A 27,117-nucleotide genomic window follows, 5' to 3' on the forward strand; every position below is an offset into this window, starting at 1 on the left:
TGCATTTGTGGTGAGAGTCTATTCAGGTGCTCACTTCCTTTATTTTGACTTGATATTTTCACATGTTAGAGTTGTGGTTCTCAGCCAGGAGCTATTTTCCCTCCAGGGGACATTGAAAAATTTTGATTGCACAACTGGCATCTAGTGAGTAGAAGCAAAGGATGTTGCTCAACACACTGCGGTGCACAGGACATTCTCCATAACAAAGACTTTTCTGGCCCCAAATTTCAATAGTGCTGAATTTGAGAAACCCTGATTTAGAAATTTGGTTCATGTCCAGTACCTCACTTGTCTGTGCATTTGGCTGCTTTGTTGACAGTGGCATGAATTTCTGGCAAACCATCTCAATTGCATTTTTTTCTCTCTTTTTTTTTTTGAGGAAGATTATCGCGGAGCTAACCACTGCCAGTCCTCCTCTTTTTTTTTTTTTCTGAGGAAGCCTGGCCCTGAGCTAACATCCATGCCCATCTTCCTCTAGTTTATACATGGGACGCCCACCACAGCATGGCTTACCAAGCGGTGCCATGTCCGCACCCAGGATCTGAACCGGCGAACCCCGGGCCGCCGAGAAGCGGAACGTACGAACGTAACCCCTGCGCCACCAGGCCGGCCCCTCAATTGCATTTTTTTTTTTTTTTACTTCAAGTGCAGTACCCTGAGGAACCTAAGGATGAACATCAAAGAAAACTTCACATCAAATGTACTCATGAGAGCTTTACTGATGCCACTAGAGCGGTAGCTCTTAACACGGGGTGTCCATTCAAATCACCTGCAGAGATTTTTTACATACCAGATATAATTGGTATGGGCAAGTCCCGGGCATCTCTTTCTTTCTCACCATTGCCAGATGACCCTAATGCAGGGCCATGGTTGAAAACGACTGTGAGAGGCTGTGCTCCCACAGCTAACATCTACCCTGGTGAGCCTTCTTGACCACAGGATCCCTAAGCTCTGCGCTAATTCTGCCTTTGATAAAATCTAAAGCTCTTTCCTTTTGTTGTTCAAGTGGAAACACGATTGCATTGATACTCCTTAAATGCATTCCAAACGGGAAAACATCATTTAAAAATGTATTATTGTGAAATGATGGGGCTCTGAGTTAAGATTTAGTGAACTCTTTTTATATCTTGTGCCCTGAAACTGTTAATGGGGGACCTCATAGACAACGATCCGAGGAGAACCTGATAATATGTTTTTGGTTACAAAGAGACTGTGTCTATCAATAGATCCATTTTGTTCATTCCACTGAAGTTTAGGTCTGCCTTATACCTGAATCTGTCCGTTGTATCATAACATTCCATTCAATATGTGGCATATTTTTTCAGCATTTAGGCCGTTCAGCGATTCGGAGACTTGTGGAGTCAGAGTCAGCTGGCTCCTTTTCATCAATGCTGCCGATTTCTAAGGCGTTATTTTTACCTCGATGGGTGTGCATCTGCTAAAGTTCCACAGAAAGTCTGTAGCTCAACAAAGTGTGATTTTCTTAGACATCAAGTCTAAGTTTATAAGAGTTCAGATGAAAAACCAATTACCTTTTGCAAGTCATTTTCAAGTTAAATAGACAGTAATCTCAATGGCTACAGGATCAATCATCAATTTTTGGCTTCTTCCAAAGATTATGAAAACCTTGCCTCTTGCATATCTGTGTTTCAACCTCCCTACTAAATTTATAACAATGATTACAATATCCAGGTTGAGATCAAAACAATAATGGCATGCTTTTTTCCAATTGCAAGGCACTAAGAAATAATTTATACCAATTTTGTTGAATTTAATACTAACACATAGTAGGCTCTCAACAAGTGTGCTTTGAGTGAAAATAAAAACAAAAGAAGAGATATGATAACAGGAGATGCTTATTGTGACAGTCAATTTGCAGGTTCTGCTGAAATGGTACTCAAATAATAATGTGAAAATGAGATGTGCTAGATATTAATTATGAATCTGGCACCCAATCCCTGTGATTTTGTGGTGGTTTTTACTATCCAAGATCAATGAGTTAATTAGTCTAAACCAAACCAAGGAAATTTTACAGAATTCTTTTTCTTCATGAATTAGGAGGAAACGGTGAGCATTTTAATATGTGTAAGTGATACATTAAACAACGGCTAAAATAAGAAAAGCCAATGAGGCCACTTTATATATCTAACTTCCACAAAATCCGTCCCCTCCTCCTTTCTATAAACAGGGCCAGAGCTACTGAAAATTAAAATTCAGCCCTTGTTCAGGCAATGAACGTGAATTGCAACATAAATGGATTATTTCTGTCCATAACTAACCTTTAGAAATACAAAATAATTAATTTTTTGCTAACTCAAACAACCTCCTGTGTTTGGGTTTATTTTCAAAGTAAGATTTATTGTGGACCATGTTTGCTGTTAAGTGATTTCACATATTAGCTTCTTGTGTGTTTACGTCAGAGCCTGTGGGAGAGGTATGCTAATTTCCAGGTCACTCTGAGAGGTTAAATGATGTAGCCAGCTCACACAACTAGTCAGCCAGTCCTCTGACTTCAAGTCCAGAATTACTTTTATTTCTTCTGGTTTTTATTTGTTTGTTTGTTCTCACTATACTCCCCAAACAGATATTGTGGAGTTTAATTTCAGAAAGTGTTTCATCTAAAAATAAATGTTAATAAAAGACACAAAAAAAGATTTTCAAAATCAGAAGAAATTTTCAAATCCTTAGAGATTGGTGTAATAAGAATAAGAGTAGCTTATTTATTTATTTAATGCTTAGATGACAAAATAAATATCTGCCATATTACTAACAATGGAAAACTAGAAATAGACGTAATTGTGAGATGTTATATAGAGTTTTTTAAGATTACACTTGATCAATTTGAATAATTTTTCAATCTTAAGAATTATCAGATTCTAAGATAAAACATAAAATAGGAAGATAGAATTGTGTTTTTAGCTGCTTAATTTGAGTACTTTGGTGAATGTGATTTGGTACTTCCTGAAACATAGCTAGTTTGCACTCAAAATTCAAACGTAAAGTCTTTTGTATCTTTCTTAGAACAAAACTTACGCATTAGTAGAAATGAAAATCTTTTCTCACAGTAAAGATTCAGCTTTATTAAGTGGCTGTAATACTAGAACTTCTAGAGGAAAGCAAATCTGAGTCAGTCCTGTGGTTTCAGAGGTCAAACCTTTCATTGCCGTATATAGGAGCAGCGGCAACACAGTTCAAAGTGTTCCAAGCCTCTTTGAATCTAAACCTATTGAATCGGAAGTTCCATTCTACAGTGAACAGCACCTTCAAAAGAAGCTTTTGAAAAGTCCCCTGGGACAGAAAGAAAAACAAGATAGAGAGGATGTAGGAAAAGCATGCTGATTATTCTCCCGTGGACCGTTGAGTCACTCAGCCCTCCAAAGTAACGTGCTGCAAGCTGCCGTATCACGTTCATTGTTCTTGAGATGATAGATTAGCCTTGAGACTTACAGTTGCAAGTAATTAAAATGTTAATAAATAGGGCGTTTTCCTCAAAAGAATTCTGTTAACTGGATTTTTTCAGTTTCGGGGTGGTTTCTAAATTTTCTAGAGCCTTTCTCCCTGAGTGAGAGCTCTCTTTGAGTAACTTCCCCAGAATCCGGAACTTCTCATTCTTTTTATTTTCTCCAAACATGAAATGAAATCTCATTCTCTTATTCTGTATAATCCTATCCTTCAGGCAAAACATATATTTTGGTGGTAGTAGCAATCCCAATAATACCATCTAGAATAAAAATAGCTAATATTCTGTCTGTGCTGCTTCTGTGTCAGGCTCTGTGCTAACTGCTTTTCATGTATCATCTCCTTCCAGCCTCTCTACAATCATGTGAGATCAATTTAGGATGTATTCTCATTTTACACAGGCAGATACAGAAGCATAAAGAGCAGCCTAGGCTCAATCCAGCTCAAAAGCCTATGCCTCTAATCAATATGCTATAAGGCTCCCTTTATTGCTAAATAAATGTGCCATTTAGGTTAGGGAAACAGTAAGTGAGTGGCATGTCAGGGCTTGATCAATCATCAATCGATCAATCTCTACCCCCTTACAGATGGAATCCAGTGGCAACGAATGGAAAATGACTTGCATCGTATCATGCAGATTAGTAATGTTAGGAGTGAATGGGTAATGATCTTTGCAGGATGCTTAGCAATACTTTGAGGCTGAGCAGACGTTTCTCACCTGGATTGGGTGCATCAGGCCATGAGAAACGAGGAATCCTGAGCCGGCAGCCACGCTACCCAGTGAACTTCATCAGTTGATTTGCCTCATTCCACATTCCAGAAAGAAGAAAGAAGAAAGACCACCCAAGAAATATTTTCCTTTCTCTCTGGTAGAGTCGAACAAAATGTTTACCATAGACAATCAAGTATGTTTCAAGACCAGATGTTGTCTAGATTTCCGCAGGGAATATTTTTATTCTTTTGACGAGTAAAATAAGGACAAAGTGTTTACTGCTTTCTGTGACTGCAATCTTACCGTTTACTGTTGCATATATTAGGCCCTCATCAAGTATGTGTTGAGCAAGATGAAATAATTCTAAAAGTGATATAAACTTTAATAATTCTATTAAAATAATAAGTAGCCATTGAAGGATATTTACTCCAGTTCCTTGACTGATTTAAGTAACTTAATACTCAACAAGTTTTATTTGCTATTATTTTTAAACCAGGCTTTGTTTCATCTTGGGTGTAAAAGGTGTAAATATGTCTGCTAAGTCATAGTTTAATGTCATTGTTAGGAAAGATGCTGGCTTATTAAACTCTCCAGCCACTAGAATTTCATAGTAGAACCTAACAGTAGGTGAGATTTGAGAGAAGTTAATGTTATTAGAAAGCGTGTGTTTAATTATGTCCTGGGTTTCTGAGGTACTGTGACATTTGGCAATTTATAGGAGACAGATTTGTTCTTAGGTCTCATTGGCTTTGTCTTGGCTCTTTTCATATTTGTTGTGTAAATTCCCCACTATCCTTAATCCCAATAATCTCTCTCTGTGTTAATCACAATATGACTTTAATATATGTGTATAAGCTCTAACATGATATTAACACCAAGGGACATTTTTCAAAAGTATATCTTCTGAGAGTTGTTAAATAAGTTTCACTTATTTGAGATTGCGCCAAAATCATGGAATAAAGTCTTGCTATAACTCGTCGCCAAAGGAATTAATAGAGTTGAATGAGAGATTTAGTTTCATTCAGTGTATTTATTTTATGTTGCATTGTCATTTTGAAAATGTGACTACCTGAGGTGTTAAAGTTAAGCCAGAATACACTACTGCTTCTCTTCCAAAGTCTTCTGGAAGTTTGCCTCTGAAACTCAGAAGGGGGCCAAATATCTATAGAAACCTAGCTTTTGGGGAGTAAGGGCTACATTTCAGACATTTTTAAATATAATCCTGTTGCTGTGTTACTTAATACAAAGATTAAAAGATTAAGTATAATTTATATTTAATTTAAATTAAATTTGTATTTAATTAAAATGATATTGAACTTAATCTATATTATATAAATTAAATAACAGACTAAAATATAATTTCACATTTATAATTATGTTCACATATGCTGTTCATCCTGTGTTCTGAGTCTGATTATATAAATATAACACAATCATCAGGAATTATTTCAGAAGATGAACAAACTCGTACTATAGGGTGCTTGAACTCACCATACACAATATATACAGATACGAAGGAAGGAGGGGTAAAATTTGGGGTGGATCTCTTTCAGGATGTGACTTCAGATCCATTGGCACATGCAGAAATGCACGTACACACGGAACACATCTCTTTCCAACTTCCAATTTTGTTTTGAAGAAATAGTTAAGGGAGATTGAGTTGGAAGAGACTAAGGGAAGTAAAATTATATTCCTTTTGGGGACATGTGCAAAACATAAATCATAAAAACCAAACCCTGACGATTGAAAGAGCATATTGCTGTGTGGGTTACCCAGGAAGATGTCCCACATGTTCTGATGAGTATGAAGTCCACAAAGCTGGACATTCCTTGCACGCAGGAAACTGAATTCTCCACCTCTGTGTCACCAGGGCATAGGGCAGTAACTAACACTAGGCACAGTATTTGTGGATGGAAGGAATGAATAAATGAATGAATGACTCAGTCACTGAAAAATGGATAAGAATGTAGTTGTACAAATTCTCTCCTGGCTTTTGTCTTCCTTGATGTTTTCTGTATTTTGCTGTCAGGTAACTTGCTAATCATAAGGTCAGGTACATGAGTGACAGCAGAGAAAGCTATACTGTTACTCCCTGATACAGGATTCAGATGAGGAAAACCAGATGTAGATACTGTGCCAGAAGAATTGTTATAGTAGTGATTTTCTTATTTGGCTACTTTTCAGAGAGAATCTAGATTTTAATCTCTGTTACCTGAGTATGATTAATTAATATTATATGACAGAATAATACGCAACTCCTATGGGGCTATCTGCTCTCATTCTCTTTTTCTGGTTGGTGTTTACCTACATGGACACTTCATATAATGAATTACTCCTATGATCATGAGAAATCTGCTGATAAATCCAGTGACACATAACTTGCATTAGGAAATATAATCACTTTGTATCAATGTATGGATTCAAGTCTGCATTTAAACCTCAGGGCATTGTGACTTACACTTGTTCTTTTTTAGCTACATCTGGATACAGTTGTTAATAGAAGTGTTAGCTGAGACACTTAAGCATGTATATTTACATAGATAATTTTATATGTAGATAATATGGATTAATTAATTGATAAGCAATTTGAATCAACATTATTACATTTCTCTATCTTTTGTCAGCTGTTCATCCATCTACCAATATATACATCCGTCTTTTTATCTAGCACCTTAGCAATTCTTGAACTAAAAATCCATTTAACCTATGCTGAAACTCAGGCTCTTATTCAACTATATCTAGGATACGCAAACAAGCTTTCACTACATTTTATAAATATTAAAAATATTTCTAGGGGCTGACCGGGTGGCGCAGCAGTTAAGTGCACACATTCCGCTTTGGTGGCCCCAGGTTCGCCGGTTTGGTTTCTGGGTGCAGACATGGCACCGCTTGGCAAGCCATGCTGTGGTAGGCGTCCCACATATAAAGTAGAGGAAGATGGGCATGGATGTTAGCTTAGGGCCAGTCTTCCTCAGCAAAAAGAGGAGGATTGGCAGTAGATGTTAGCTCAGGGCTAATCTTCCTCAAAAAAAAAAAAAATTCTGAAATCAACAAAGAAAAAACTTTATTTTCAATCTTAAAACCATATTTACCATTTCTGTAGCAAAAGTAAAATTAACATGCATGAAAGAAGACTTAGATTTAAATATTACAAAAATCATCAAAAAGGAGGAGTGAAAGTACACCCTAACATCATTATATACTAAAATGACTTGAGAGTCACTATATTTATAACATTACGTGTATACATGATCAAGTAGCTTAAATATTTATAGTATGAAATGATTCCCATTTAGTTGTAATATAAATATACTGACACAGTTTTAACTCATTTTGCAGAATCCCCTCATAAATATCCAAGTTAATGTTTTCTAAAGTTTAAAAAATGTGTGGTGAGATTTTTAAGATAAATACATGAATGAAACAGGCATTAAGATGCAGACGGGTTATTTCTTCCTTTGTACATCAGAACCTCTGCCATGATGATATTTTGCAGCAAGTTTATCCGCATAGCCCCTTATGGTCACCGTCTCTCCGCTTCCCATGCTACAGTTCCTACCAGTTTTGTCGTGATGATCTATGTCTTATAACGCTTAAAACTTTCAATAATGAGCTTTGTAGATTCAACACAAAATTCCTCCTTTCCAGTAGGTTATGTGTTTTCTCTCTCGACTTTTTCTCGGTTGCAGTTTATCATGCTGACGTACCTTTTCATGTTGGCCTGGCTGGGAGTCACGGCCTTCACCTCCCTGCCAGTGTACATGTACTTCAATCTGTGGACCATCTGTCGAAACACCACCTTAGTGGAGGGAGCCAACCTCTGCTTGGACCTTCGTCAGTTCGGTAGGTGGAGCTCTAACTGTAAAACAACGCCTCATATTGTTGCACCCCAATAACTGCCTCTGAAATATTGTAACTCACTTTGAACCGTCATTATTTCTTCTACCGAAGACATAAACGTACCAGAGTTTTCCCTTTCAGGACATGCTTTTAAAGCTGAAATAGTAATTCAAGGGTGAGTGGAAGCTGCTTGCACGACATGAACATGCAAACACGTCCTTGAACAGGCTGTCAGGTTGTACTTTCTGATACTGGCAGCTTGCAACAGTGATTTCCCTCTCCTGATTCTTCTGCGCTTTTCCAGATTCAGTGTGACGTTTGTATCCTACTTTCACTCGCCTGTAATAAACTACACAAATTGTGAAGTCTGGTACGGCGGTCACCTGAGAAATAGGTACTTCATTGTCTTCTGAAGTAGGGCAAAGAAACTTAACATTTAATATAAATAATAACAAAATCAAAGATTGTATATTAAATAAGTAGTCTTCTGGTTATTTTTATTTAGGGCTGCAACCTCATGTAATAATAATAGTTTCTGATTTGTCTATGGGCTTATGATGTATAGACCCCATTCTAAATGGTTTGTATATGTTGACTTAATTCTCACAACAATTCTATATAGTGGACCCTGTTATTATCTCCTTTATAAATGATAAATCGGAGGCACAAAGAAGTTAAATGACTTGCCAAAGGTTACACAGCTGGTAAGTGACAGAGCCAGGATTCAAACCCAGGCGGTCCGGCTTCAGAGTCTGTGTTCTTCATGACAAATCAGCTGCCTCTCCTGTGGAAACAAGTACTGAACTGCAAGAGCACAAAGGAGGACGGGCCAACCTGGTGGCGCAGCGGTTAAGTTTGCACGATCCGCTTTGGCAGACCAGGGTTCACCGGTTCGGATCCTGGGTGTGGACATGGCACTGCTTGGCAAGCCATGCTGTGGTAGGCGTCCCACATATAAAGTAGAGGAAGATGGGCACGCATGTTAGCTTAGGGCCAGTCTTCCCCAGCAAAAAGAGGAGGATTGGCAGCAGTTAGCTCAGGGCTAATCTTCTTCTTCAAAAAAAATAAATAAATAAGAGTGCAAAGGAGGAGTCTCATGTCACTAACCCATTTGGAATTCTCTTCCACCATTTGTAAAAACATGGGAACTACAGAATTTATAAAAGATATTCAAATCCACATATTCACACGGATTTTTTTTTTCACAGTATAGGAATTAAAGTCTAACCTATTAACATCTGGGAACACTCTGAATGTTTTTCTCTAATGAGATTTCCCATTCTTGGGGAAAGCAGGAAACATTTCACCAGATGGTATCTGCAGGTCCTGCCCTCTGTGGGTAAATGACAGATAGGTTGTAGGTACCAGAACTTGTAGAAGGTACTATAACTATTCTAATGTCTACTAGCTGTGTGTTCCAAAACTGTGGCCCACCCACCATCCTGTCAGACAGAGTCCTCAGGCCCCTTTGTCTGATCCAAATGAAAAGCAGGATGGTCTGCTCTGTGGATGAAATTCTTGGCAAGAAGACAATAGAGGGAGTATGGAAGCTCTTCCAGTGGGGAGGTTTTAACCTTGGAACCGTGTCCCATATAAACACAGGAAAAGGAAACCTCAGCAATGCTGCCTGAGGTCACCAGAGAACAGCTGCCTGGACAACCGTGCCTCTGACTTCAGTCCCTCCCCCTCACTGTCTTCCTTTAATTCTGCTGATCCAAACAATTAAAATTGGAGAAGACGTGACTGGTGTCTCAGAGAGGGTTGCCAGGTAAAATACAGGACACCCAGTTAAGTTTGAATTTCAGACAAACAAGCAGTATTTTGTTTTAGGACAATATGTCCTAAATATTGAATGGGACATCCTTACAGTAGGCATAAAGCATGATTATGATTAAAGCTTCTCTTTGAACCTTAGCACTGGTTACAACATAGTTCATAAGATTTACTCAAATTTAACTTTTCTGTATAACATATAAGAGAAGGCACTTTTCAGATGTCGCGTACCATCAGCTATAAAGATTTTCTGTTTGCCTTTAATGCAGAATCTACCACCTGGATAGCATTTATTTTCCCTCAAGATAATATGTCCTTAATAAGAATCCTGAATATAGATATGCAATCATGTTATTATCAAGGGGCACCAGAATAGAAAAGAACCACTCCCCCAAATTTGGATTAGGATCAGTACAGACATTTACTAATTTCACCAAAAAAGTAATTAAGTAGGTAAGAACGTACCATAAAGCAGTTTCCCCTATGTTGCAAAGTTGTCTTATTTGCATCTGGATAATATCTTTTCTCTTAGAAGACCAAGGTGTTTAAACTACATGATGGGAACTGTCACCATGCAATAGCTGTTATGCCTGCTTCATCTCCACTCTGCATCTCACTACTCATCGCCCTGCTGGTGATACACATGTACATTTCTAACAGATCTCATGGGAAGCAGAGACAGCACTTCACACAGTTGAGGAATTTAAGGATGGTTTATTTTGTTAGGGTTGGCTGTATTTCAAAATGAGTCATGAAATAATTTTACTTGCCATTTCAATTTGTTAATGCTTTTATAATTATTTCTGTCATCCTTCAATTCTATGTACAGTGATTTAATGACATTGAATGCATTAGGAATTTATCCTAGGAATCTGTTTCACAAAATGTGAAAATTGGTCCCCATAATATCTAGATCCAGGATTTAGAACTGTGCTATGTTAAAACCTGGAGATCTGCTGACACTATCTAAGGGCCAAAGTGGTCCAAAGTAGGTGGGGCTCTTCTTAGCCAACCCTACCTCTTGTCCAGCACGTCCACCCATTTTAGCAGGAGAAATTTGCTTTCATCTGATTTCCGTAAAGCTATTCTCAGTAGGATTTCATTTCACTTCCTTATTTTTCCAACAAATACTTATTGAGCTCCTATTATGTGTAACCACTGCTTAATTTTGAAGGGGGAAAAAAGTATCCATGACAAAAAAGTAAAATAAAACAAAGGTTGAAAAACACTCAGATCATGGACCTGACCCATCCTGCTTTTTCTAGAGAAGGCAACTGTGACCTAGGAATATTGCGTTCTTTGCACCAGATAGAACAGAGGACAAAACTGAAACTAGCAATAAACAGCACTTTTGACTTTAGTCCATTCTGTTCACAAGGACATTTTACATTAGTGTAGAAACTAGATACACGTACTGTTAATAGGACATCTTTTGTGCATTTAGCAATGTCTTTGCTAATTACTGAGCTATATTCATTTCTGCTAAATAATTCAAGACATTATTTGGTAAAATCTTGGCTATATTTTCTTGTCTAGGCTATTCCTCTGGGTGGGTTTTCCTATGTTAGGTTACATGTCAAAGGGGAATTAGTTACAGATGAAATTAAGATTACTAATCAACTGGTCTAGAGATAGGGTGATTACTCTGGATGATCCCAGTGGACCCAGTCTAATCACAAGTGTCCCTAAAAGTGGAAGAGGCAGAAGAAAAGAGTCAGAGGGAGATGGACTACAGACAAAAGAGAGAGATGCAGCGCCGCTGGCTTTGAAGACTGAGCAAAGGAGCCGAGAGCCAAGGAACGTGGTAACATATAGAAGCTGCAAAAGGATACTCCAGGTGCTCTATCATCTTTAAAACTAGTCTTGTACATGATCAATTATTTGAAAATTCGGCATTTATATTTCCTATAGGGAGTTAATTTCCTGTTACACTATAACGGATCATGATATTCATTCATTCTGTTTACCTCCAACTCTGCCTTTCAATTTCCTTGATGAGAATTTACACCTTGAGCAGTGTTTCTTTAACTCTCCGGAAACCACCCAGAGGTCTTTATTGCCTTAGAGATGAAACTGTCTACACAGCCTATGCATAATTTTCCCTGAAGTTGTTCATATTTCAGGCACACCCACTTCTTACAAAGCCAGAAATATATTGCTTCTGTTTAGCCAGCTTAAACGATATTAAAAAAAACTTGCGACTTGTGAAAAAGCTTGTGATTGTAACTCTAACGTATCAAATCCTGCTCTTCTCTCCCTACTCTCCTTGCAGTGTGTTCTTGCTGCTTCTCTTATACAATCTTAACTTGTTCCTTGCTTTTAAGAAACTGGAAATGTCATTCTGTGTATTTTAGCTAAAAACTTTTCTAGATGTAGTAAATAAAATATATAAATGTACTAAATATTTCGAAAAATGGGTAAATTTGAATAATTTACTTAATTTTGGGTTAGGTCAATTTGGCCACTCATGGAAAGATACACATGAATCAAAATAATCAAGTTTTCAGGTTTGTACTGCATCACATCTTATATACACATGCTCATTTTCATAGTTTCATACTATACAAATGTTGATTTAAAAACTGCAATTAATTTGAAATATATATATGGTACTTATATCACAAGAATATATGTATGGTACTTATATCACAAGAACTATATTTTATATACATATAATATACATTATATGCAATACAAATGTACTGGCTGCTGGGTGGGAGGGTTGGGTTACAATATTTAAAAGAGTGATGGAGGAAGGCTTCACAGAATAGTTGTCATTTGAAGGAAATGAGGGACTTGGAAATATTCTTAGCAGAGGGAATGTTCAGTGCAAACTTACTAAGGCAATACCATGCCTGGTATCCACAACAAAAAATAGAGAGACCAGTGTGACTGAAATAGAATAAGAAGGTAGGGAGAATAGTCTGAGATGAAATCTGAGAGTTCGTGGAACATAGAATCATGATGAGTACATTACAAGACATTATCAGTTTAGGGGCTCTTATTCTGAGGGAAGTAGAGAATATTTGCAGAAGAGAAGCGAGGTCTCACTTTTGTTGTGGAAAGATCACTCTGGCTGCTTTATGGAGAATAGACTGCAGCAAGAGAAGCAGCGGGCATGTCAGTTACACTCTTGTAGTAATCCCAGTGTGAGATATTGTGGCTCGGACCAGGATAGTAGCAAGAGAGGGGGGATTCTGGAAGTATTTTGAAGATAGGAGCAGCAGCATATCCTGATAGATTGTATGTGGGGTTTGAGAGAGAAAGAGGATTCAAAGAGAAATTTATTTTTTGACTGAGCAACTGGGAAGATTGATTTGTAATCAACCGAGATGGAAAAGCCTCAGAGAAGAGCTTGCTTGGGTGTAGGGCACGTAAGGGAGAAGATCAGAAGTTCAATTATGGAGATGTTGATTTTTGGATGCTTATTAGAAATCTAAATAGAGTTGTCAAGTAAGAAATTGGATATAAGTATCTTGATTTCAGGAGTGAGGTAGGAATGGGGCTGGCTATATAGATTTAAGAGCCGTTGGTAATATTTAAAATGTAAAGCTCTGAGACTCAATGAGATCATCAAGGAAGAAAGATGACTGAGGACCAAACTCTGGGAGCTCCAATGAGAGAGGTCCTGGGGAGGAGGAGGAGCCAGACAAAAATATTGAAAAGGAGAAGCCAGCGAGAATAGAAAGACAAAAACAGGAGACTACAGATTTTGGAAACCAAATGAAGAGAGCATGAAGGAAGAGAAAGCCATCAACTGCCTCCAAAACTGCTGAATGGCAAGTAAAAGGAAAAGTGAGAAGTCATCTCTAGTTTTAATGATGTGGAGGTCATTGGTGATCTTTCTAAGAAAACTTCCTTGGAGGGTTGGGGTGAAATCTGACTGGCAAGTGTTTAAGTGGAAATAAAATGAAAGGAATTGCAAGCAGTGAGAATAAGCAATGCTTTCTAGGAGTTTTGCTGCAATGAGAATGAAGAAATGGGTAAGGAAGTGTATGTACAGCTTAGGGATTCCACATGAACGAAGTCTAATAGATCGGAATGGAGAAAGATGGCCTTTACTAGGAAGCTTTCTCAATAATGATGGTTTGTTAGACAAATCTTATGGGGGTTCTTTTTCCCCCTCTTAGCGCCATCTTGGCAGGAAGGACAGGTCTCAGAGAAGGATTTCTGCATTTGATGTCCTGCAAGGAGATCATTTTTTGACTGAAATAATCGCACAAACTATTGGCAAAGCAGACTGTCAGCAGCTCCAGAGATATGGAGAGCTGGTGGTGTATCTCAAAGCTCAGAATGTGTGAATGCGTACGCACAAATTAAAACTAAATAAAGAGCAGCAGGTGCTCAAAGCCTAAGTATTAGTTTGCCCAGAACTTGCGATTTCTTTTCTTTCATGTATATATGTGTTTAACACTTCAGTAGTTCTCAAGACAAAATTAAAGACCCCTTGTAGGATGAACTTGATCACTTCTCTTCTCTAAAATGAGCTCTGTGGCTGTGCGTCACCCACATGCTCGTTAAAAATGCAAACATTCATGGATTGTGATTTCACAGTTCTGCGTTGGAGTCCAGAAATGCATATTTGTGATAATCCCCAGGTGATTCGATGCAGTTGGTCCATAAACCAACTGGAGCAAGGGTAAATACAAGTCAAATTGGAGCTTTTTATTTCCCCTTACTAACAGCACTGTTTTCAATATTAGCAGAGAAAAATTACTCCTCTGGGCAATATGCTTTTATAGACTAACAGAAGCTTTGTACCAGCAGAATAAATTTAGATCCAGACTTCAGAACAGTCTGGGGCATAGTTATCAAAATAGTTGTGATGCCTACACCATTACAATAATGGGAAAAACCCATGAACTAGCTAATATTAAATCTGAAGATTCTAGTGGCTAGATTCAATTGAATTCAGATTGAAAATGTTTTAAATGGCTTGATGGCTAAATAGTTTTGATCTTCTATTTATAAATCTATTTATAATTATCATCTAGCAATTAAAGCTGAGGAAAAAATCTCTCCATTATAATATAACGTAAAATGGAACTTGCTTAGATTTTATCAGCAAAAGTTTCTTTTTCTCTCTCTGGGTTCTTGAAAACATTTGCAATGCTAAACTATAGTTTTCTCCATGTTGTAGGCATTGTGACAATTGGAGAGGAAAAGAAAATTTGCACTGTCTCTGAGAATTTCCTAAGGATGTGTGAATCCACTGAGGTGAGTGTTTTTACAGCCTTTAATTTTGTCAGAATTTTAGCTTTACGTTGTTATTGGAAAAACATATAATTAAATCTATGTTGAATTTTCCCCTTTTTCTTTCAGAGGCAATTTTACTTGTAGTGATGTTATGCAGGAGGACTAGAGAATAAATATGAAAGAGATGCTCTGCATATTTCAATAAAAATTATAATAAATATTTTAATTCTTTCTAGAAACTATCATTTTCTTGAAAATTGAAAAAATTATGGTTATATTTATAATGAGATAACATAGCCTTATACTGTTATAATGGTACTGAAAACCATCATTATTAATGATCTCATCTTTATAATGAAATTATATTAAAATGATGCAGTTGCAAAGATTGAAATAATTTGCAGGAGAAAAGATATTGTAATAATGTTTGAGGAAGTGGTTTATCACAGGCTCCCTTCTGGTAAAGATGTACAAAGTTCTTATTCATGAGACAGCAGCAGCCCTGATCCCTTTTCTGCTTGTAACCTTGACACATGTTTTGGTTCTCTGTGGTTTCCTTTGCAGCTGAACATGACCTTCCACTTGTTTATTGTGGCACTTGCTGGAGCTGGGGCAGCAGTGATTGCTATGGTAAGACCTCAAAGCTCTAAGGCTTGGTTTTTCAATTTGAATTACAAAGCTATTTGCTTGTAGAGATGATAATTTATCTCTAAGGCCTGCAGTCCATATGAATCATATTTATTTTAATATCAGTGAAAAAAGGCAGGAGGAACTATGGCCAAAGAAATAAGTGAAAACCAAAGCTTCGCTCAAAGAAATACTGTGATTACAATAGAGAGAATATTTGGTAATCAGTTTAAGGATTAAAACACTCAATAATATTGGTAGCACTAACAAAAATAAGTAAATTCATTAGCATTTTACATATTACATTACTATTAACGTAAAAATATGCTTCTGTAGCATATACGTATGTATCAATGTGATATTCTAAGTAACCTAATCAATTCCTTAACTTACATTATCCTTTTCTCCTCTTTAAATAAGAATGTAAAAAAGCCGTACTGAGTCACTTATGAAAAAAGAACTAATTTATTTTTCTTAACCTAAACCTCAGTAGTTTAATGTTGTGTCTTCTGTTATCTAACTTTCTTCAGAAATATTAAGAACAACTCTTTAAAGTCAAGCTTTTACCAAGTTTTCAGGACCTTCAATGTGCCAGATCCTGTCTGTGCCTTTGTAACTCACCATGAATTCCAGTTTGCTCACTGGAATGCCAAATATGAACAATGAGCAAATGCTCTGACCATCCGTAAAAGCTTATGCAGTCAAGGTCTTCAGCCCTTATTTTGACATCCTAGAATATAAGTAAAATAGAACTCTAGAAATTTCCCAGTAACTTCACAAATGTAATAGCTAATTCAATATGAAAAATGATGAATTAACTTGGATTTATTTAATTCCATTCCTTATGATGTCAATATATTGTCTAATGTGTTGGTGAAAGAAACACTTTTTAAAATATGAGTATTTTATCTCTCGTCAAAGACTAAATATAGGAATGATGAGACGATGCTAATGAGCCATTTCAGACCAGTTATTTTTAGTGACTTCATAAACACTTTTGTGTTGAGCTGATCTTTTTCATTAAAAATGATTTTTGAAAATGTCTAACAAAAACAACTGTCACTGCTAAAGTGAGTTTTCGGATAATTGGTTAATTTCATATCATGTTTATTGTTCAACATTTTAGATTTAGTGTACAAACCTCTACATAGGAATTTTATTTCAGAATATGAGATGTTTAATAAGATCATGTTCTGATAAATTGAAGGGATTACAATAAAACTATAAGCAAAGGCATTATATTCTTAACCTAAAATCAATGCTACATTTTGCCCTGGGACAGCATCCACATGTTCTGGCAGTGATGTTCCAAGCACTCGTGGCCCCTAGCCCCCAACCTGGCTATGAGATAAAAGGAATCTTCTGTTCATTTCTGTTCACACACACATTCTCACGCGATGGATAATTTTTCGGGACACGTGAATGTTCAAGCAATATACACCCATGCATAAGAGGTCTATCAAAGTATTTTGTGGAAAGAGGTGTATAATAAAGCATTGCTTTGCATTTGCAGCATGTGTATGTGTGTGTAAAATTCTGTGTAAACACACGTGCCTTCAGGCATACATTAGTGAAAAATATCTGTCTAAATAAATAGTGTTATTTAAATGTCCCTAAAAGTACTTACTCTGGAATGAATCTATTATCAAAAGATTTTAAGGTAATAGAAACTTAGATGTTATGTATTTCTTAAGGAATCTGTGCTTTGCATAGATTTAGATATTAAGTTATAAATTCTTTTATTTCATACAGTGAGAGTTTAGAAGTATTTTTAAGTACTTAGCATCCTTTTGGATATCTAAATCTATGCAAAGTATAAATTCCTTAAGAAAGAAGTAACATCTAAACACTGCTTGACACTAGTATTTACAATGTATTAGCTCTGGTGATAGTTTAGATCTTAGGAGGCAGGGATAATGTAACTACTGTCACTGTTCCTGCTACTAATATTACTACCAACTTAGTATTGCTATTAGCTAATATTTCTTTAAAACTTACTCTGTTAAAAGCTCTATCAAATGTTTGATGTACATGAGCACATTCAATATTCATAGTATAGCAGCTGTCATTAATTTCATCATGATCTCGTTCAACCCTCACAATGTAGCTACCATCGTGGTTTCCGTATTATAGATGAGAAAATGGAGATGAATTCTACTCGACCAAAATATTTAAAACATCGATGTAATTTAAGGCAAGGATTATAAGAATTTGTACTAAAATTAACAAGTGCTCTACTCCATTCTTTTTTAGAGATGTTAGGAAGTTCTATATGCTGACAAAATGAGTCAGCTTGGCATGGCACCAGGTTCCAGCAATAGCTGCTCACCTGGTGAGGGATAGTAACAAGCCAGACATCTTGTGTGTCCCTAAGGCCCAATGAAATGTCCAAAGACCTACTGGGAAGCACCAGTTTCTGAACTAGAAGAACATTAAAATTCTTTTTGGTATTTCACTCACGCATATCTAATAATAATTTAGAGGTCATATTTTCTCAGACTTTAAAAGGAAACTTTTTCAACATCTAAAATACATTCATTCATGTGGCAAGTAATTTGAGTACCTGCTACTTGCCCAGCACTCTCCACAGCACTTGATGTTTTCACAGCAACAACAACAAAACGCTACATAAATTTGGCTATGTGTATAAGGCTTATTCACGCCGTATGTATACTGTGAGTAAGCTTTCACTATGAAAATGCCATGGAGGAGAAGAATATAACTCACAGCACCTGCTTGCATGTGGCTTACAGTTTCCACTAAACAAAATGCAAAATTTCAGAGGAAATAGAGCATTCTGAAAATTCATCTTTTAAAGTTATTTTATCAAGGTCCTATTGGCTTATAACATTGTGTAAATTTCAGGTGTACATTATTATATATCAGTTTCTGCATAGACTATATCGTCTTTACAATCAGTAGTCTAGTTTTTATCCATCACCGTACACGTGGACCCCTTTATAGCTTCTGCCCTCCTCCCACCCCCTTTTCCTCTGGTAGCCACTAGTCTGTTCTCCTTTATATATGTGTTTGTTTGTTTATCTTCCACATATGTGTGAAACCGTATGATATTTGTCTTTATCTGCCTTTTTACACTTAGCATAATACCCTCAAGGTCTATCCATGTTGTTGCAAATGGCACGATTTTGTGATTTTTATGGCTGAGTAGTATTCCATTGCATATATATACCACATCTTCTTTATCCATTCATCCGTTGATGGGCTCTTAGGTTTCTTCCAAGCTTGGCTATTGTGAATAATGCTGCAATGAACGTAGGGGTGCATAAATCTCTTTGAATTGTTGATTTCAAAATCTTGGATAAATACCCAGTAGTAGAATAGCTGGATCATATGGTATTTCTATTTCTGATTTTTTGAGAAATCTCCATACTGTTTTCCACAGTGGCTGCACCAGTTTGCATTCCCACCAGCACTGTATGAAGGTTCCCTTTTCTCTACATCCTCTCCAATGCTTCTTATCTCTTGTCTTGTTAACTATGGCCATTTTGAAGGTTGTGAGGTAATATCTCATTGTAGTATTGAGTTGCATTCCCCTAACAATTAGTGATGTTGAACATCTTTTCATCTGCGTGTTGGCCATCTGTATATCTTCTTTGGAAAAATGTCTGTTCATATCCTTTGCCCATTTTTTGATCAGGTTGTTCATTTTTTTGTTGTTGAGTTGTATGAGTTCCTTATGAACTTTGGAAATTAACCCGTTGGTGGATATATGCTTTGCAAATATTTCCTCCCTGTTGTTGGGTTGTCTTTTCGTTTTGTTCATGGTTTACTTTGCTTTGCAGAAGTTTTTAGGTCTGATATAGTCCCATTTGTTTGTTTTTTCTTTTGTTTCCCTTGCTCAAGTAGACATGGTATTCAAAAAGGTACTACTAAGATTCATGTCAAAGAGTGTACTGCCTATATTTTCTTCTAGGAGTTTTATGGTTTCAGGTCTTACATTCAAGTCTTTAATCCATTTTGAGTTAATTTTTGTGTGTGGTCTAACATAATGGTCTACTTTCATTCTTTTGCATGTGGTTATCGTTTTCCAAACACCATTTATTGAAGAGACTTTCCTTTCTTCATTGTATGTTCTTGGCTCCTTTGTTGAAGATTAGCTGTCCATAGATGTGTGGTTTTATTTCTGGAGTCTCAATTCTGTTCTATTGATCTGTGTGCTTGTTTTTCTGTCAGTACCATGCTGTTTTGATTACTATAGCTTTTTGTAGTATATTTTGAATTCAGGGGTGTCATACCTCCAACTTTGTTCTTTTTTCTCAGGATTGTTTTGCCTGTTTGGGATCTTTTGTTGTCCCATATAAAATTAGTATTCTTTGTTCTATTTCTGCGAAGAATGTTGTTGAGATTCTGATTGGGATTGCATTGAATCTGTAGATTGCTTTAGGTAATACGGACATTTTAACTATGTTTCTTCTTCCAATCCAGGAGCATGGAATATCTTTCCATTTGTTTATGTGTTCTTCAGTTTCTTTCAATGTCTTACTTAGTTTTCAGTGTACAAGTCTTTCACCTCCTTGGTTAAATTTATTCCTAGGTATTCTATTGTTTTTTTGTGATTGTAAATGAGGTTGTGTTATTAACTTCTCTTTCTGCTAGTTCATTAGTAGTGTATAGAAATACAACTCAATTTTGTATGTTGATTTTGTTCCCTGCAACTTTACTGTATTCCTTGATTATTTCTAATAGTTTGTTGGTGGATTCTTTAGGATTTTTTATATATAGACTCATGTCATCCACAAATAGTGACAGCTTTACTCCTTCCTTTCCAATTTGGATTCCTTTTATTTCTTTTTCTTGGCTAATTGCTCTGGTCAACACTTCCAGCACTATGCTGAATAAGCGTGGTGAGAGTGGGCATCTTTGTCTTGTTCCTTTCTCAGAGGGACAGCTTTCAGTTTTTGCCCATTGAGTATGATGTTGGCTGTGGCCTTGTCATTTATGTCCTTTATTATGTTGGGGTACTTTCCTTCTATACCCCTTTTATTTAGAATTTTTATCATAAATCAATGCTGTATCTTGTCAAATGCTTTCTCTGCATCAGTTAAGATGATCATGGGATTTTTATTCTTCATTTTCTTAATGTGGTGTCACATTGATTGATTTGTGGATGTTGAACCATGCCTGCATCCGTGGAACAAATCCCGCTTAATCACAGTGTATGATCCTTTTAATGTATTGTATTGTAATGTAATGTATTTTTTAATGTGTTTGATTTACTAATATTTTGTTGAGCATTTTTACATCTACATTCACCAGCAGTATTGGCCTCTAATTTTCCTTTTTTGTGTTGTCCTTGTCTGGTTTTGGCATCAGGGTAATGTTGGCCTTGTAAAATGAGTTAAGAAGTGTCCCACCTTCTTCAATTTTTTGGAATAGTTTGAGAAGGATCAGTATTAAATCTTTGAATGTTTGGTAGAATTCAACAAAGAAGCTATTTGGTCTGTACTTTTGTTGTGGGGGAGGTTTTTGATTACTGTTTCAATCTCTTTATGGGTGATTGGTCTATTCAGATTCTCTATTTCTTCTTGATTCAGTTTTGGGAGTTGTATGATCTAAGAATTTATGCATTTGTTCTAGGTTATCCAATTTGTTGGTGTGTAGCTTTTCATAGTATTCTCTTATAATCCTTTGTATTTCTGTGGAGTGCATTGTAATTTCTCTTTCATTAAAAATTCTAATTGGCATTCTTATTGATATGCTTCTTTTTCCTATATCGTTGTCTCGAAATTGTTTTGTTAATTTTTTTCTCCTGTTAACTACATTAATATACCACAATCATCACCATTTAGAATTGACTTTGCATTTTTTATGCCCATCTGTAGTTTTCTAGAAACAGCTTAGCTCCTGTCTTTCAATGTACTCTTGACTAATCAAAGTTTTAGTGTTCTATTTTACTAAATTATGGATAAGAATTTTGCCCACCCTTTAAAACTTAGAGAAGATAAATAACTGACTACTTAGTTTTTGTTTATTATTCATCTATAAAAATTCTACATTTGGAAAATCACTTTCTCTCTTCTATGGACCAAGAGGAAGGAAAAGAAAGAAAAATAGTTAAGTGATCTCATTATTACTTGAGTAACTTCATTACCCAAGACAAATCAAGAGCTTCCCTTCTGAACATGGCACTGTTCTGGCTGTTATGAATGTATATAAATATACAACATCCATATGACATGATACTTGCTCCCTTGTAATCTAAAGGCAACTGCAAAATTCATTGTGTGGAAAATTATTTTGATAATTAAATCCACAGGTTTATTTTATGTTTTCCACAATCCCTCTTTCTATTGCACAGTGGTCAACACATCCTTCCATTAATTCAAATTGACTAGACTCCCACTGTACATGAGACTATTTCTGATTATGGCTTAGAAAACAAAGATACATGAACATGAAACGTATAATCTTATGGTTTGGGTAAATGAGGGCAGAATGGACAGGAAACATCACATAAAGATTAAGAATCAGTCTTCGATATTTCAGAGTTGAAAAAGAAGAGAAAGAGATGCTGAAAGAAAGGGAGCCAAGAAGATAGTGTCATATAGTTGCAGGAGTGAGGAAGGAATATATTTTATTTATATCATTCCTATTACCACAGACATTTTGGTTCCATTTTATTAATGAACGTATCCTATATAAGCATCTGATTTGAATATTTCTTTCCTGATAGCAAGGTGTCATGAAGACACTCAACAGACTTGCAGTATAAATTATTTTGTCTTTTTTAGGTTCACTATCTTATGGTTCTGTCTGCCAACTGGGCTTATGTGAAAGATGCCTGCCGGATGCAGAAGTATGAAGACATCAAGTCGAAGGAGGAGCAAGAGCTTCATGACATCCACTCTACTCGCTCCAAAGAGCGGCTCAATGCATACACATAAATAAAACATTCCTGTCCTCTCTACCATTCAAATGCATTGGTGTTTAACTAAGGGCCATCCAACCATCCAACCTTTTGAAAAATAAAATGAAAGTGCTTCTCATCAATGATATGTAGGGTGACTTATGAATCACCTGAATACAATTCTTTGTTGTTTAGCACTTAATTTCCTAATTTGTCAAATTGGTGTAATCAGATCTCTTCTACAAGCTCCTATCCAGCCTTTTTCTTTTTTAAATTTCTCAAACTCATTTAGTAATTCTGTAAGATCAAAGATACTAACATTGTCAAATGCAGAGATTTATTTGATTTTTAACCACTTACCCTGTGTTATACATAACACCTTTTGCATTATTTCTTATGTTTTGAAAAAAAATAGCTTTTTATACTTTTTAGTTTTGATTTCGGTAACTAGTTTAACTACAGGTAACCTTCAAAGGGACCATTGTACATTATGAACAATAGACAAAGATGCTATCATGATGACTCTTCTTGAAATATGGAAATTTTGTCTGAAGATCAGTGGCCACATTACCATAGGCCCTGGTTACTGTTTTCATCAATCTAAGGTGCAATTTCTAAATTTGTAAGAGTAGGTTAAAAAAAAGTGCTTCTTATCTTTGTTAACATTGTATTTTTTCTTGATGTACTTAAAAGGTATTTCTCTCTGATTACTCATGGTTATATTGTGAGCATGTAGAAACAATGATGCTAATGCATGGCTAGTTGCCTTTTTAAGATTGTGGCACCAGGCTTACCTTTTAAAGTTTAGCATAGAGACAATTTAATGGAAATAACTACTGTGGACTATTGGAGAATGATCTTTTTATGATTTAAGCAATGGCTGGATTGGAACTTTTAATATGCTAATGTGGAGCATTAATTACCTTTATGAAGGTGGTATGTTAAGCATAAGCACACTAACCCCTCTCAAGTTGTTCTACCTACTTTAAGAAGTTTGAATGGATTGCACCTCTGGAAACTACCCCTCAGATGTGTATGATATATTTGAAAAGGCTTCCATTAATATAATAGCTTTGCTTGCAGCCTTCCAATCTATGTTGGTTTACCTGTAGTGTTTTTTAAAGTGTGGTCAGAGGCCACTGTAGAATGTATCCTTTCGAAGTGTAGTGATAGATTTGTGTTTTTATTTCAAGTAAGTCATTTTAACCAAATGTCCATTCGTATTCATTTATAAGAAGTACCTATATCAAAGGAATAAAAAAAAGCAATCAGTATTATTGGACCAAATTTGGTGTTTGTTTTAACTTTGACTCTTCTTTTGATTATTTCTAATGCTACAAGAATGCTGTAAAGTGTCTTTTAAAATGATGTAGCCTGACAAGACATTTTTGTCAGTGTATAAAAACTAGGTAGTATTGTGCACTGATTTGACCATTGTGAAATCTTTTCTCAGTGTAAGTGCATTTCTAATAAAATTTATTGAGTGAAACAATCTTTGTACAACGACTAGTCATGCATCATCCGTAATTTTACAAGTTCTTATAGTAGGTAGGGGGTGTTACTAGGGTTATCTGTGGCATGATTATGCATTCTGTAGTATTATTTAATTAATTTGGGGTTTCGCTTCCTTTTTTTACACTTAGATTATCTTACCAGCTCAACATTTTTCGGATATATGCAGTATTACAGATATTCAGCAAAAGTATTAATGGGCTTCTTTAAATTCTATCTTATAGTGTTTCAGTTCTGTGTCTTAACAGTTTGTGATGATTTTTAAACCTGTCTTTTAAAATTATGTAATGATGTTGACGCTTTGGGCTTTTTTTTCTGGTATTAGAGTTTGTATTTTCACAAAGAGTGCTTTGTAGCAGGCATTACAATTAATCTGTTTTGTACATAAATGTGCCAACAGCTTGATGGTGGCGTTTTCGAAATGTAGAACAAAGTGCTTGCAAAATGTAATAAATACACTTGTGTACTTTGTGTACTCATTATTAGTTTCTACAGTGTTTTCTTTGTTTTTGTTTTTCTTGTTTTGTTTATTCCTCTTTCCTATGTGTGTGCATTCTTTCCAAATGCAGTAGACGTGCTTTTCTTAGGATGATCAATACCTTGGTTGAGTGGACCCAATACTTCAATTAAACTTCTGCTCATGAACATACAATATAGATATGCTAGGGAGCCTGGGAGAGGGTGAAGGGGTAAAGACCTTGGAGGACATTTCATTTAGCATATGATAACTGTTCCCAACTTATGCTATTTCCTTGCCTAATTTTGACTGTTCTGTGTTTTCTTTAGTGTCATAAACTAACAGGGAAACAAAAAAGATCAATGCAATTCAGAGAGAAAAATGATTTCTTGCTTGGCTTCAAAATATCAAGGTGAGAGCAATGAAATGAAAAATATTTTCTAGACTTTTTCGTTGTTTTGAATGTGGTTTCTTTTGGACAAACTAGAAGTGATGGCAATTTAAAAATAATAAAATAGTAATCAATAAAAACCTTAATTTTCATAAGACCTAAGGAATTGTATTAGTCTTCAATTATTTATGTGGTATTATGAATGGCAGCTTGAAAATTTCATAGACTTAGGTTACAAATATCTGCTGTAATTGTAAGTGGATCTGGACAAAAAGTCTTATGTTTTAAAAAGTCACTTTAAACACAATAAGAAAATTATCTCCTATCTAAGTCTTGTTAAATGATAGTTCTTATTCTTTCCAGCGTTTATGGAATTCTTAGCATAGAAACAAGATAATAAAGAATTATATGTTAAAGAATATCAACATGAACAAAAATCTCACAATATATGGTTTTCAAAAGACTGATCATTGTAAGGTAATTGGAATGTTTTTTTTTTTTTTTTTGAGGAAGATTAGCCCTGAGCTAACATCTGCCGCCAATCCTCCTCTTTTTTGCTGAGGAAGACTGGTCCTGAACTAACATCTGTGCCCATCTTCCTCTACTTTATATGTGGGATGCCTACCACAGCATGGCTTGATAAGTGGTATATAGGTCCACACCCAGGATTCGAACTAGTGAACCCCGGGCGACCAAAGCAGAATGTGAGAACTTAACCACTGTGCCACCAGGCTGGCCCCCAAGATAATTATAATTTTTGAAAACTTAAAAGTCCATTTCTCTTTGTAAAACTACACATTTATCTTTAAAGTGAGTCATTTCCTTTGGGGAATTTTTTTTCCCTAGCTTTATTGAGATATAATTGACATATAATTCTTTGGGGAAGTGTAAAAGCTGATGTTAAGACTAAGGAGATTACTCACTTTAAGAATGAAGGTGTACTGGCCAGTTCTGACTTGGTTGTAATCAGTTTACTTCTTCATGTCAAAACTTACAAAAGTAGATTCTGATTTATTCAGTCAGAGATCAAGTAAACTTGACTTTTTGTTTTATTTTTACCTTTTAGACAAAACAGAAACATATCATTTTAAAGTATATTTCACTTAAGTAACCTGATAGCTGAAATATGCTGAATAATTAAATTTGAATTAAATTATCATACCTTAAAGAAACACTCTATGAAAGTTTTTTGCAAGGTTTCGTACAGCAGATCACTTGAAGTCAGTGGAAGCAAGTCTGTGTAAAATGCTGCTAGCTCAAATGTCAACATCTTTTGTGGCTTAAGTAAGCCCAAGATCTTGAGTTTATTCTTGTAAAAGTGAATTTTACCTGTTTATCATTTTAGGTTCTTTTGCTCTTTTCCATAAAAATCCATTATGCATGAAAATTGAAAATAGCTTGGAAAATGAAATAAGTTGAATTATTAAATTCATTATTAAAAGAATTAATGAAATAAATAAAATATTAAAAGAAATAATAATAAAATGAAATTAAATTTATCTTGACCATTGTTATTTCTAATTTGTGGACACTCTTACAGATGGAAATAAAAACAAACAAATTGGAACAAATAAAGAAACAATGGGGGAATAGAAAATAGGAAAGAGAATAGATCCATGTAATTCTGTTATTCTTTGAATAAAAGGGAAAAGGAAAAGAGCAGTTTTATTCGAAGATATATATTGTAGAGGGGGGAAATTTTAAAAAGAATGTAAGAAATACAAAAACAAAGGATTAAACCAAGAAACAGCCTACAAAATGAAAAAAAAAGTGCAGAAAAACAATTTAGACCACAGGTATTAAAATATAGGACAACAGTAGTGCTAAGGAAAGGAAGGTGTGTAAACAGTTTAATATTGTTGTAAGATTTGCAAGGTTCTTACAATATGTATGTGATCTAGCATATTGTCAGCTCAAGATGGAATGTGACACATTAAATATACATGTTGTAATTGGCAGAGCAACTGAAAGAATATAAAGAATAGCTGAAGTCTATATAAATGTAGAAGGCATTACTACAAATACTAAGTTCAAATAGAAAAAAGGAATATAAGACCAAAGAACCTAAAAGACAAATAGAAACCATATTCTAAGATGGTAGACTTAAATCCAAGCCGATTGATAATTGTATTAAAAGTAAATATCTTCTGAGGCCGTCCAGGTGGCATAGTGGTTAACTTCCCATGCTCCGCTTCCATGTCCTGGTGTTCATGGGTTCGGATCCCCCATGCAGACCTATGAACTGTTCATCAAGCCATGCTGTGGTGGTGTCCCACATGCAA

The 27,117-nt window shown here is 35.7% G+C and overlaps 1 protein-coding gene across 4 annotated transcripts in view; it reads left to right on the top strand.

The window, feature by feature from the left end:
- GPM6A (glycoprotein M6A) overlaps positions 1-24,467 on the top strand; it is a 312,595-nt gene extending 288,128 nt beyond the window's left edge. For all 4 annotated transcript variants that reach the window (XM_014860669.2, XM_044760575.2, XM_014860668.2 and 1 more), the window contains 4 exons: positions 7,861-8,014; positions 14,925-15,001; positions 15,545-15,610; positions 22,360-24,467. In XM_014860669.2, the coding sequence (XP_014716155.1) occupies positions 7,861-8,014; positions 14,925-15,001; positions 15,545-15,610; positions 22,360-22,512 (450 nt within the window). In that variant the 3' untranslated portion in view covers positions 22,513-24,467. The remainder of the gene's footprint in view (positions 1-7,860; positions 8,015-14,924; positions 15,002-15,544; positions 15,611-22,359) is intronic.
- Positions 24,468-27,117: the final 2,650 nt, after the last annotated feature.

This window comes from Equus asinus, chromosome 27, assembly GCF_041296235.1.
Source record: "Equus asinus isolate D_3611 breed Donkey chromosome 27, EquAss-T2T_v2, whole genome shotgun sequence".
Classification (NCBI taxonomy): Eukaryota; Metazoa; Chordata; class Mammalia; order Perissodactyla; family Equidae; genus Equus; species Equus asinus.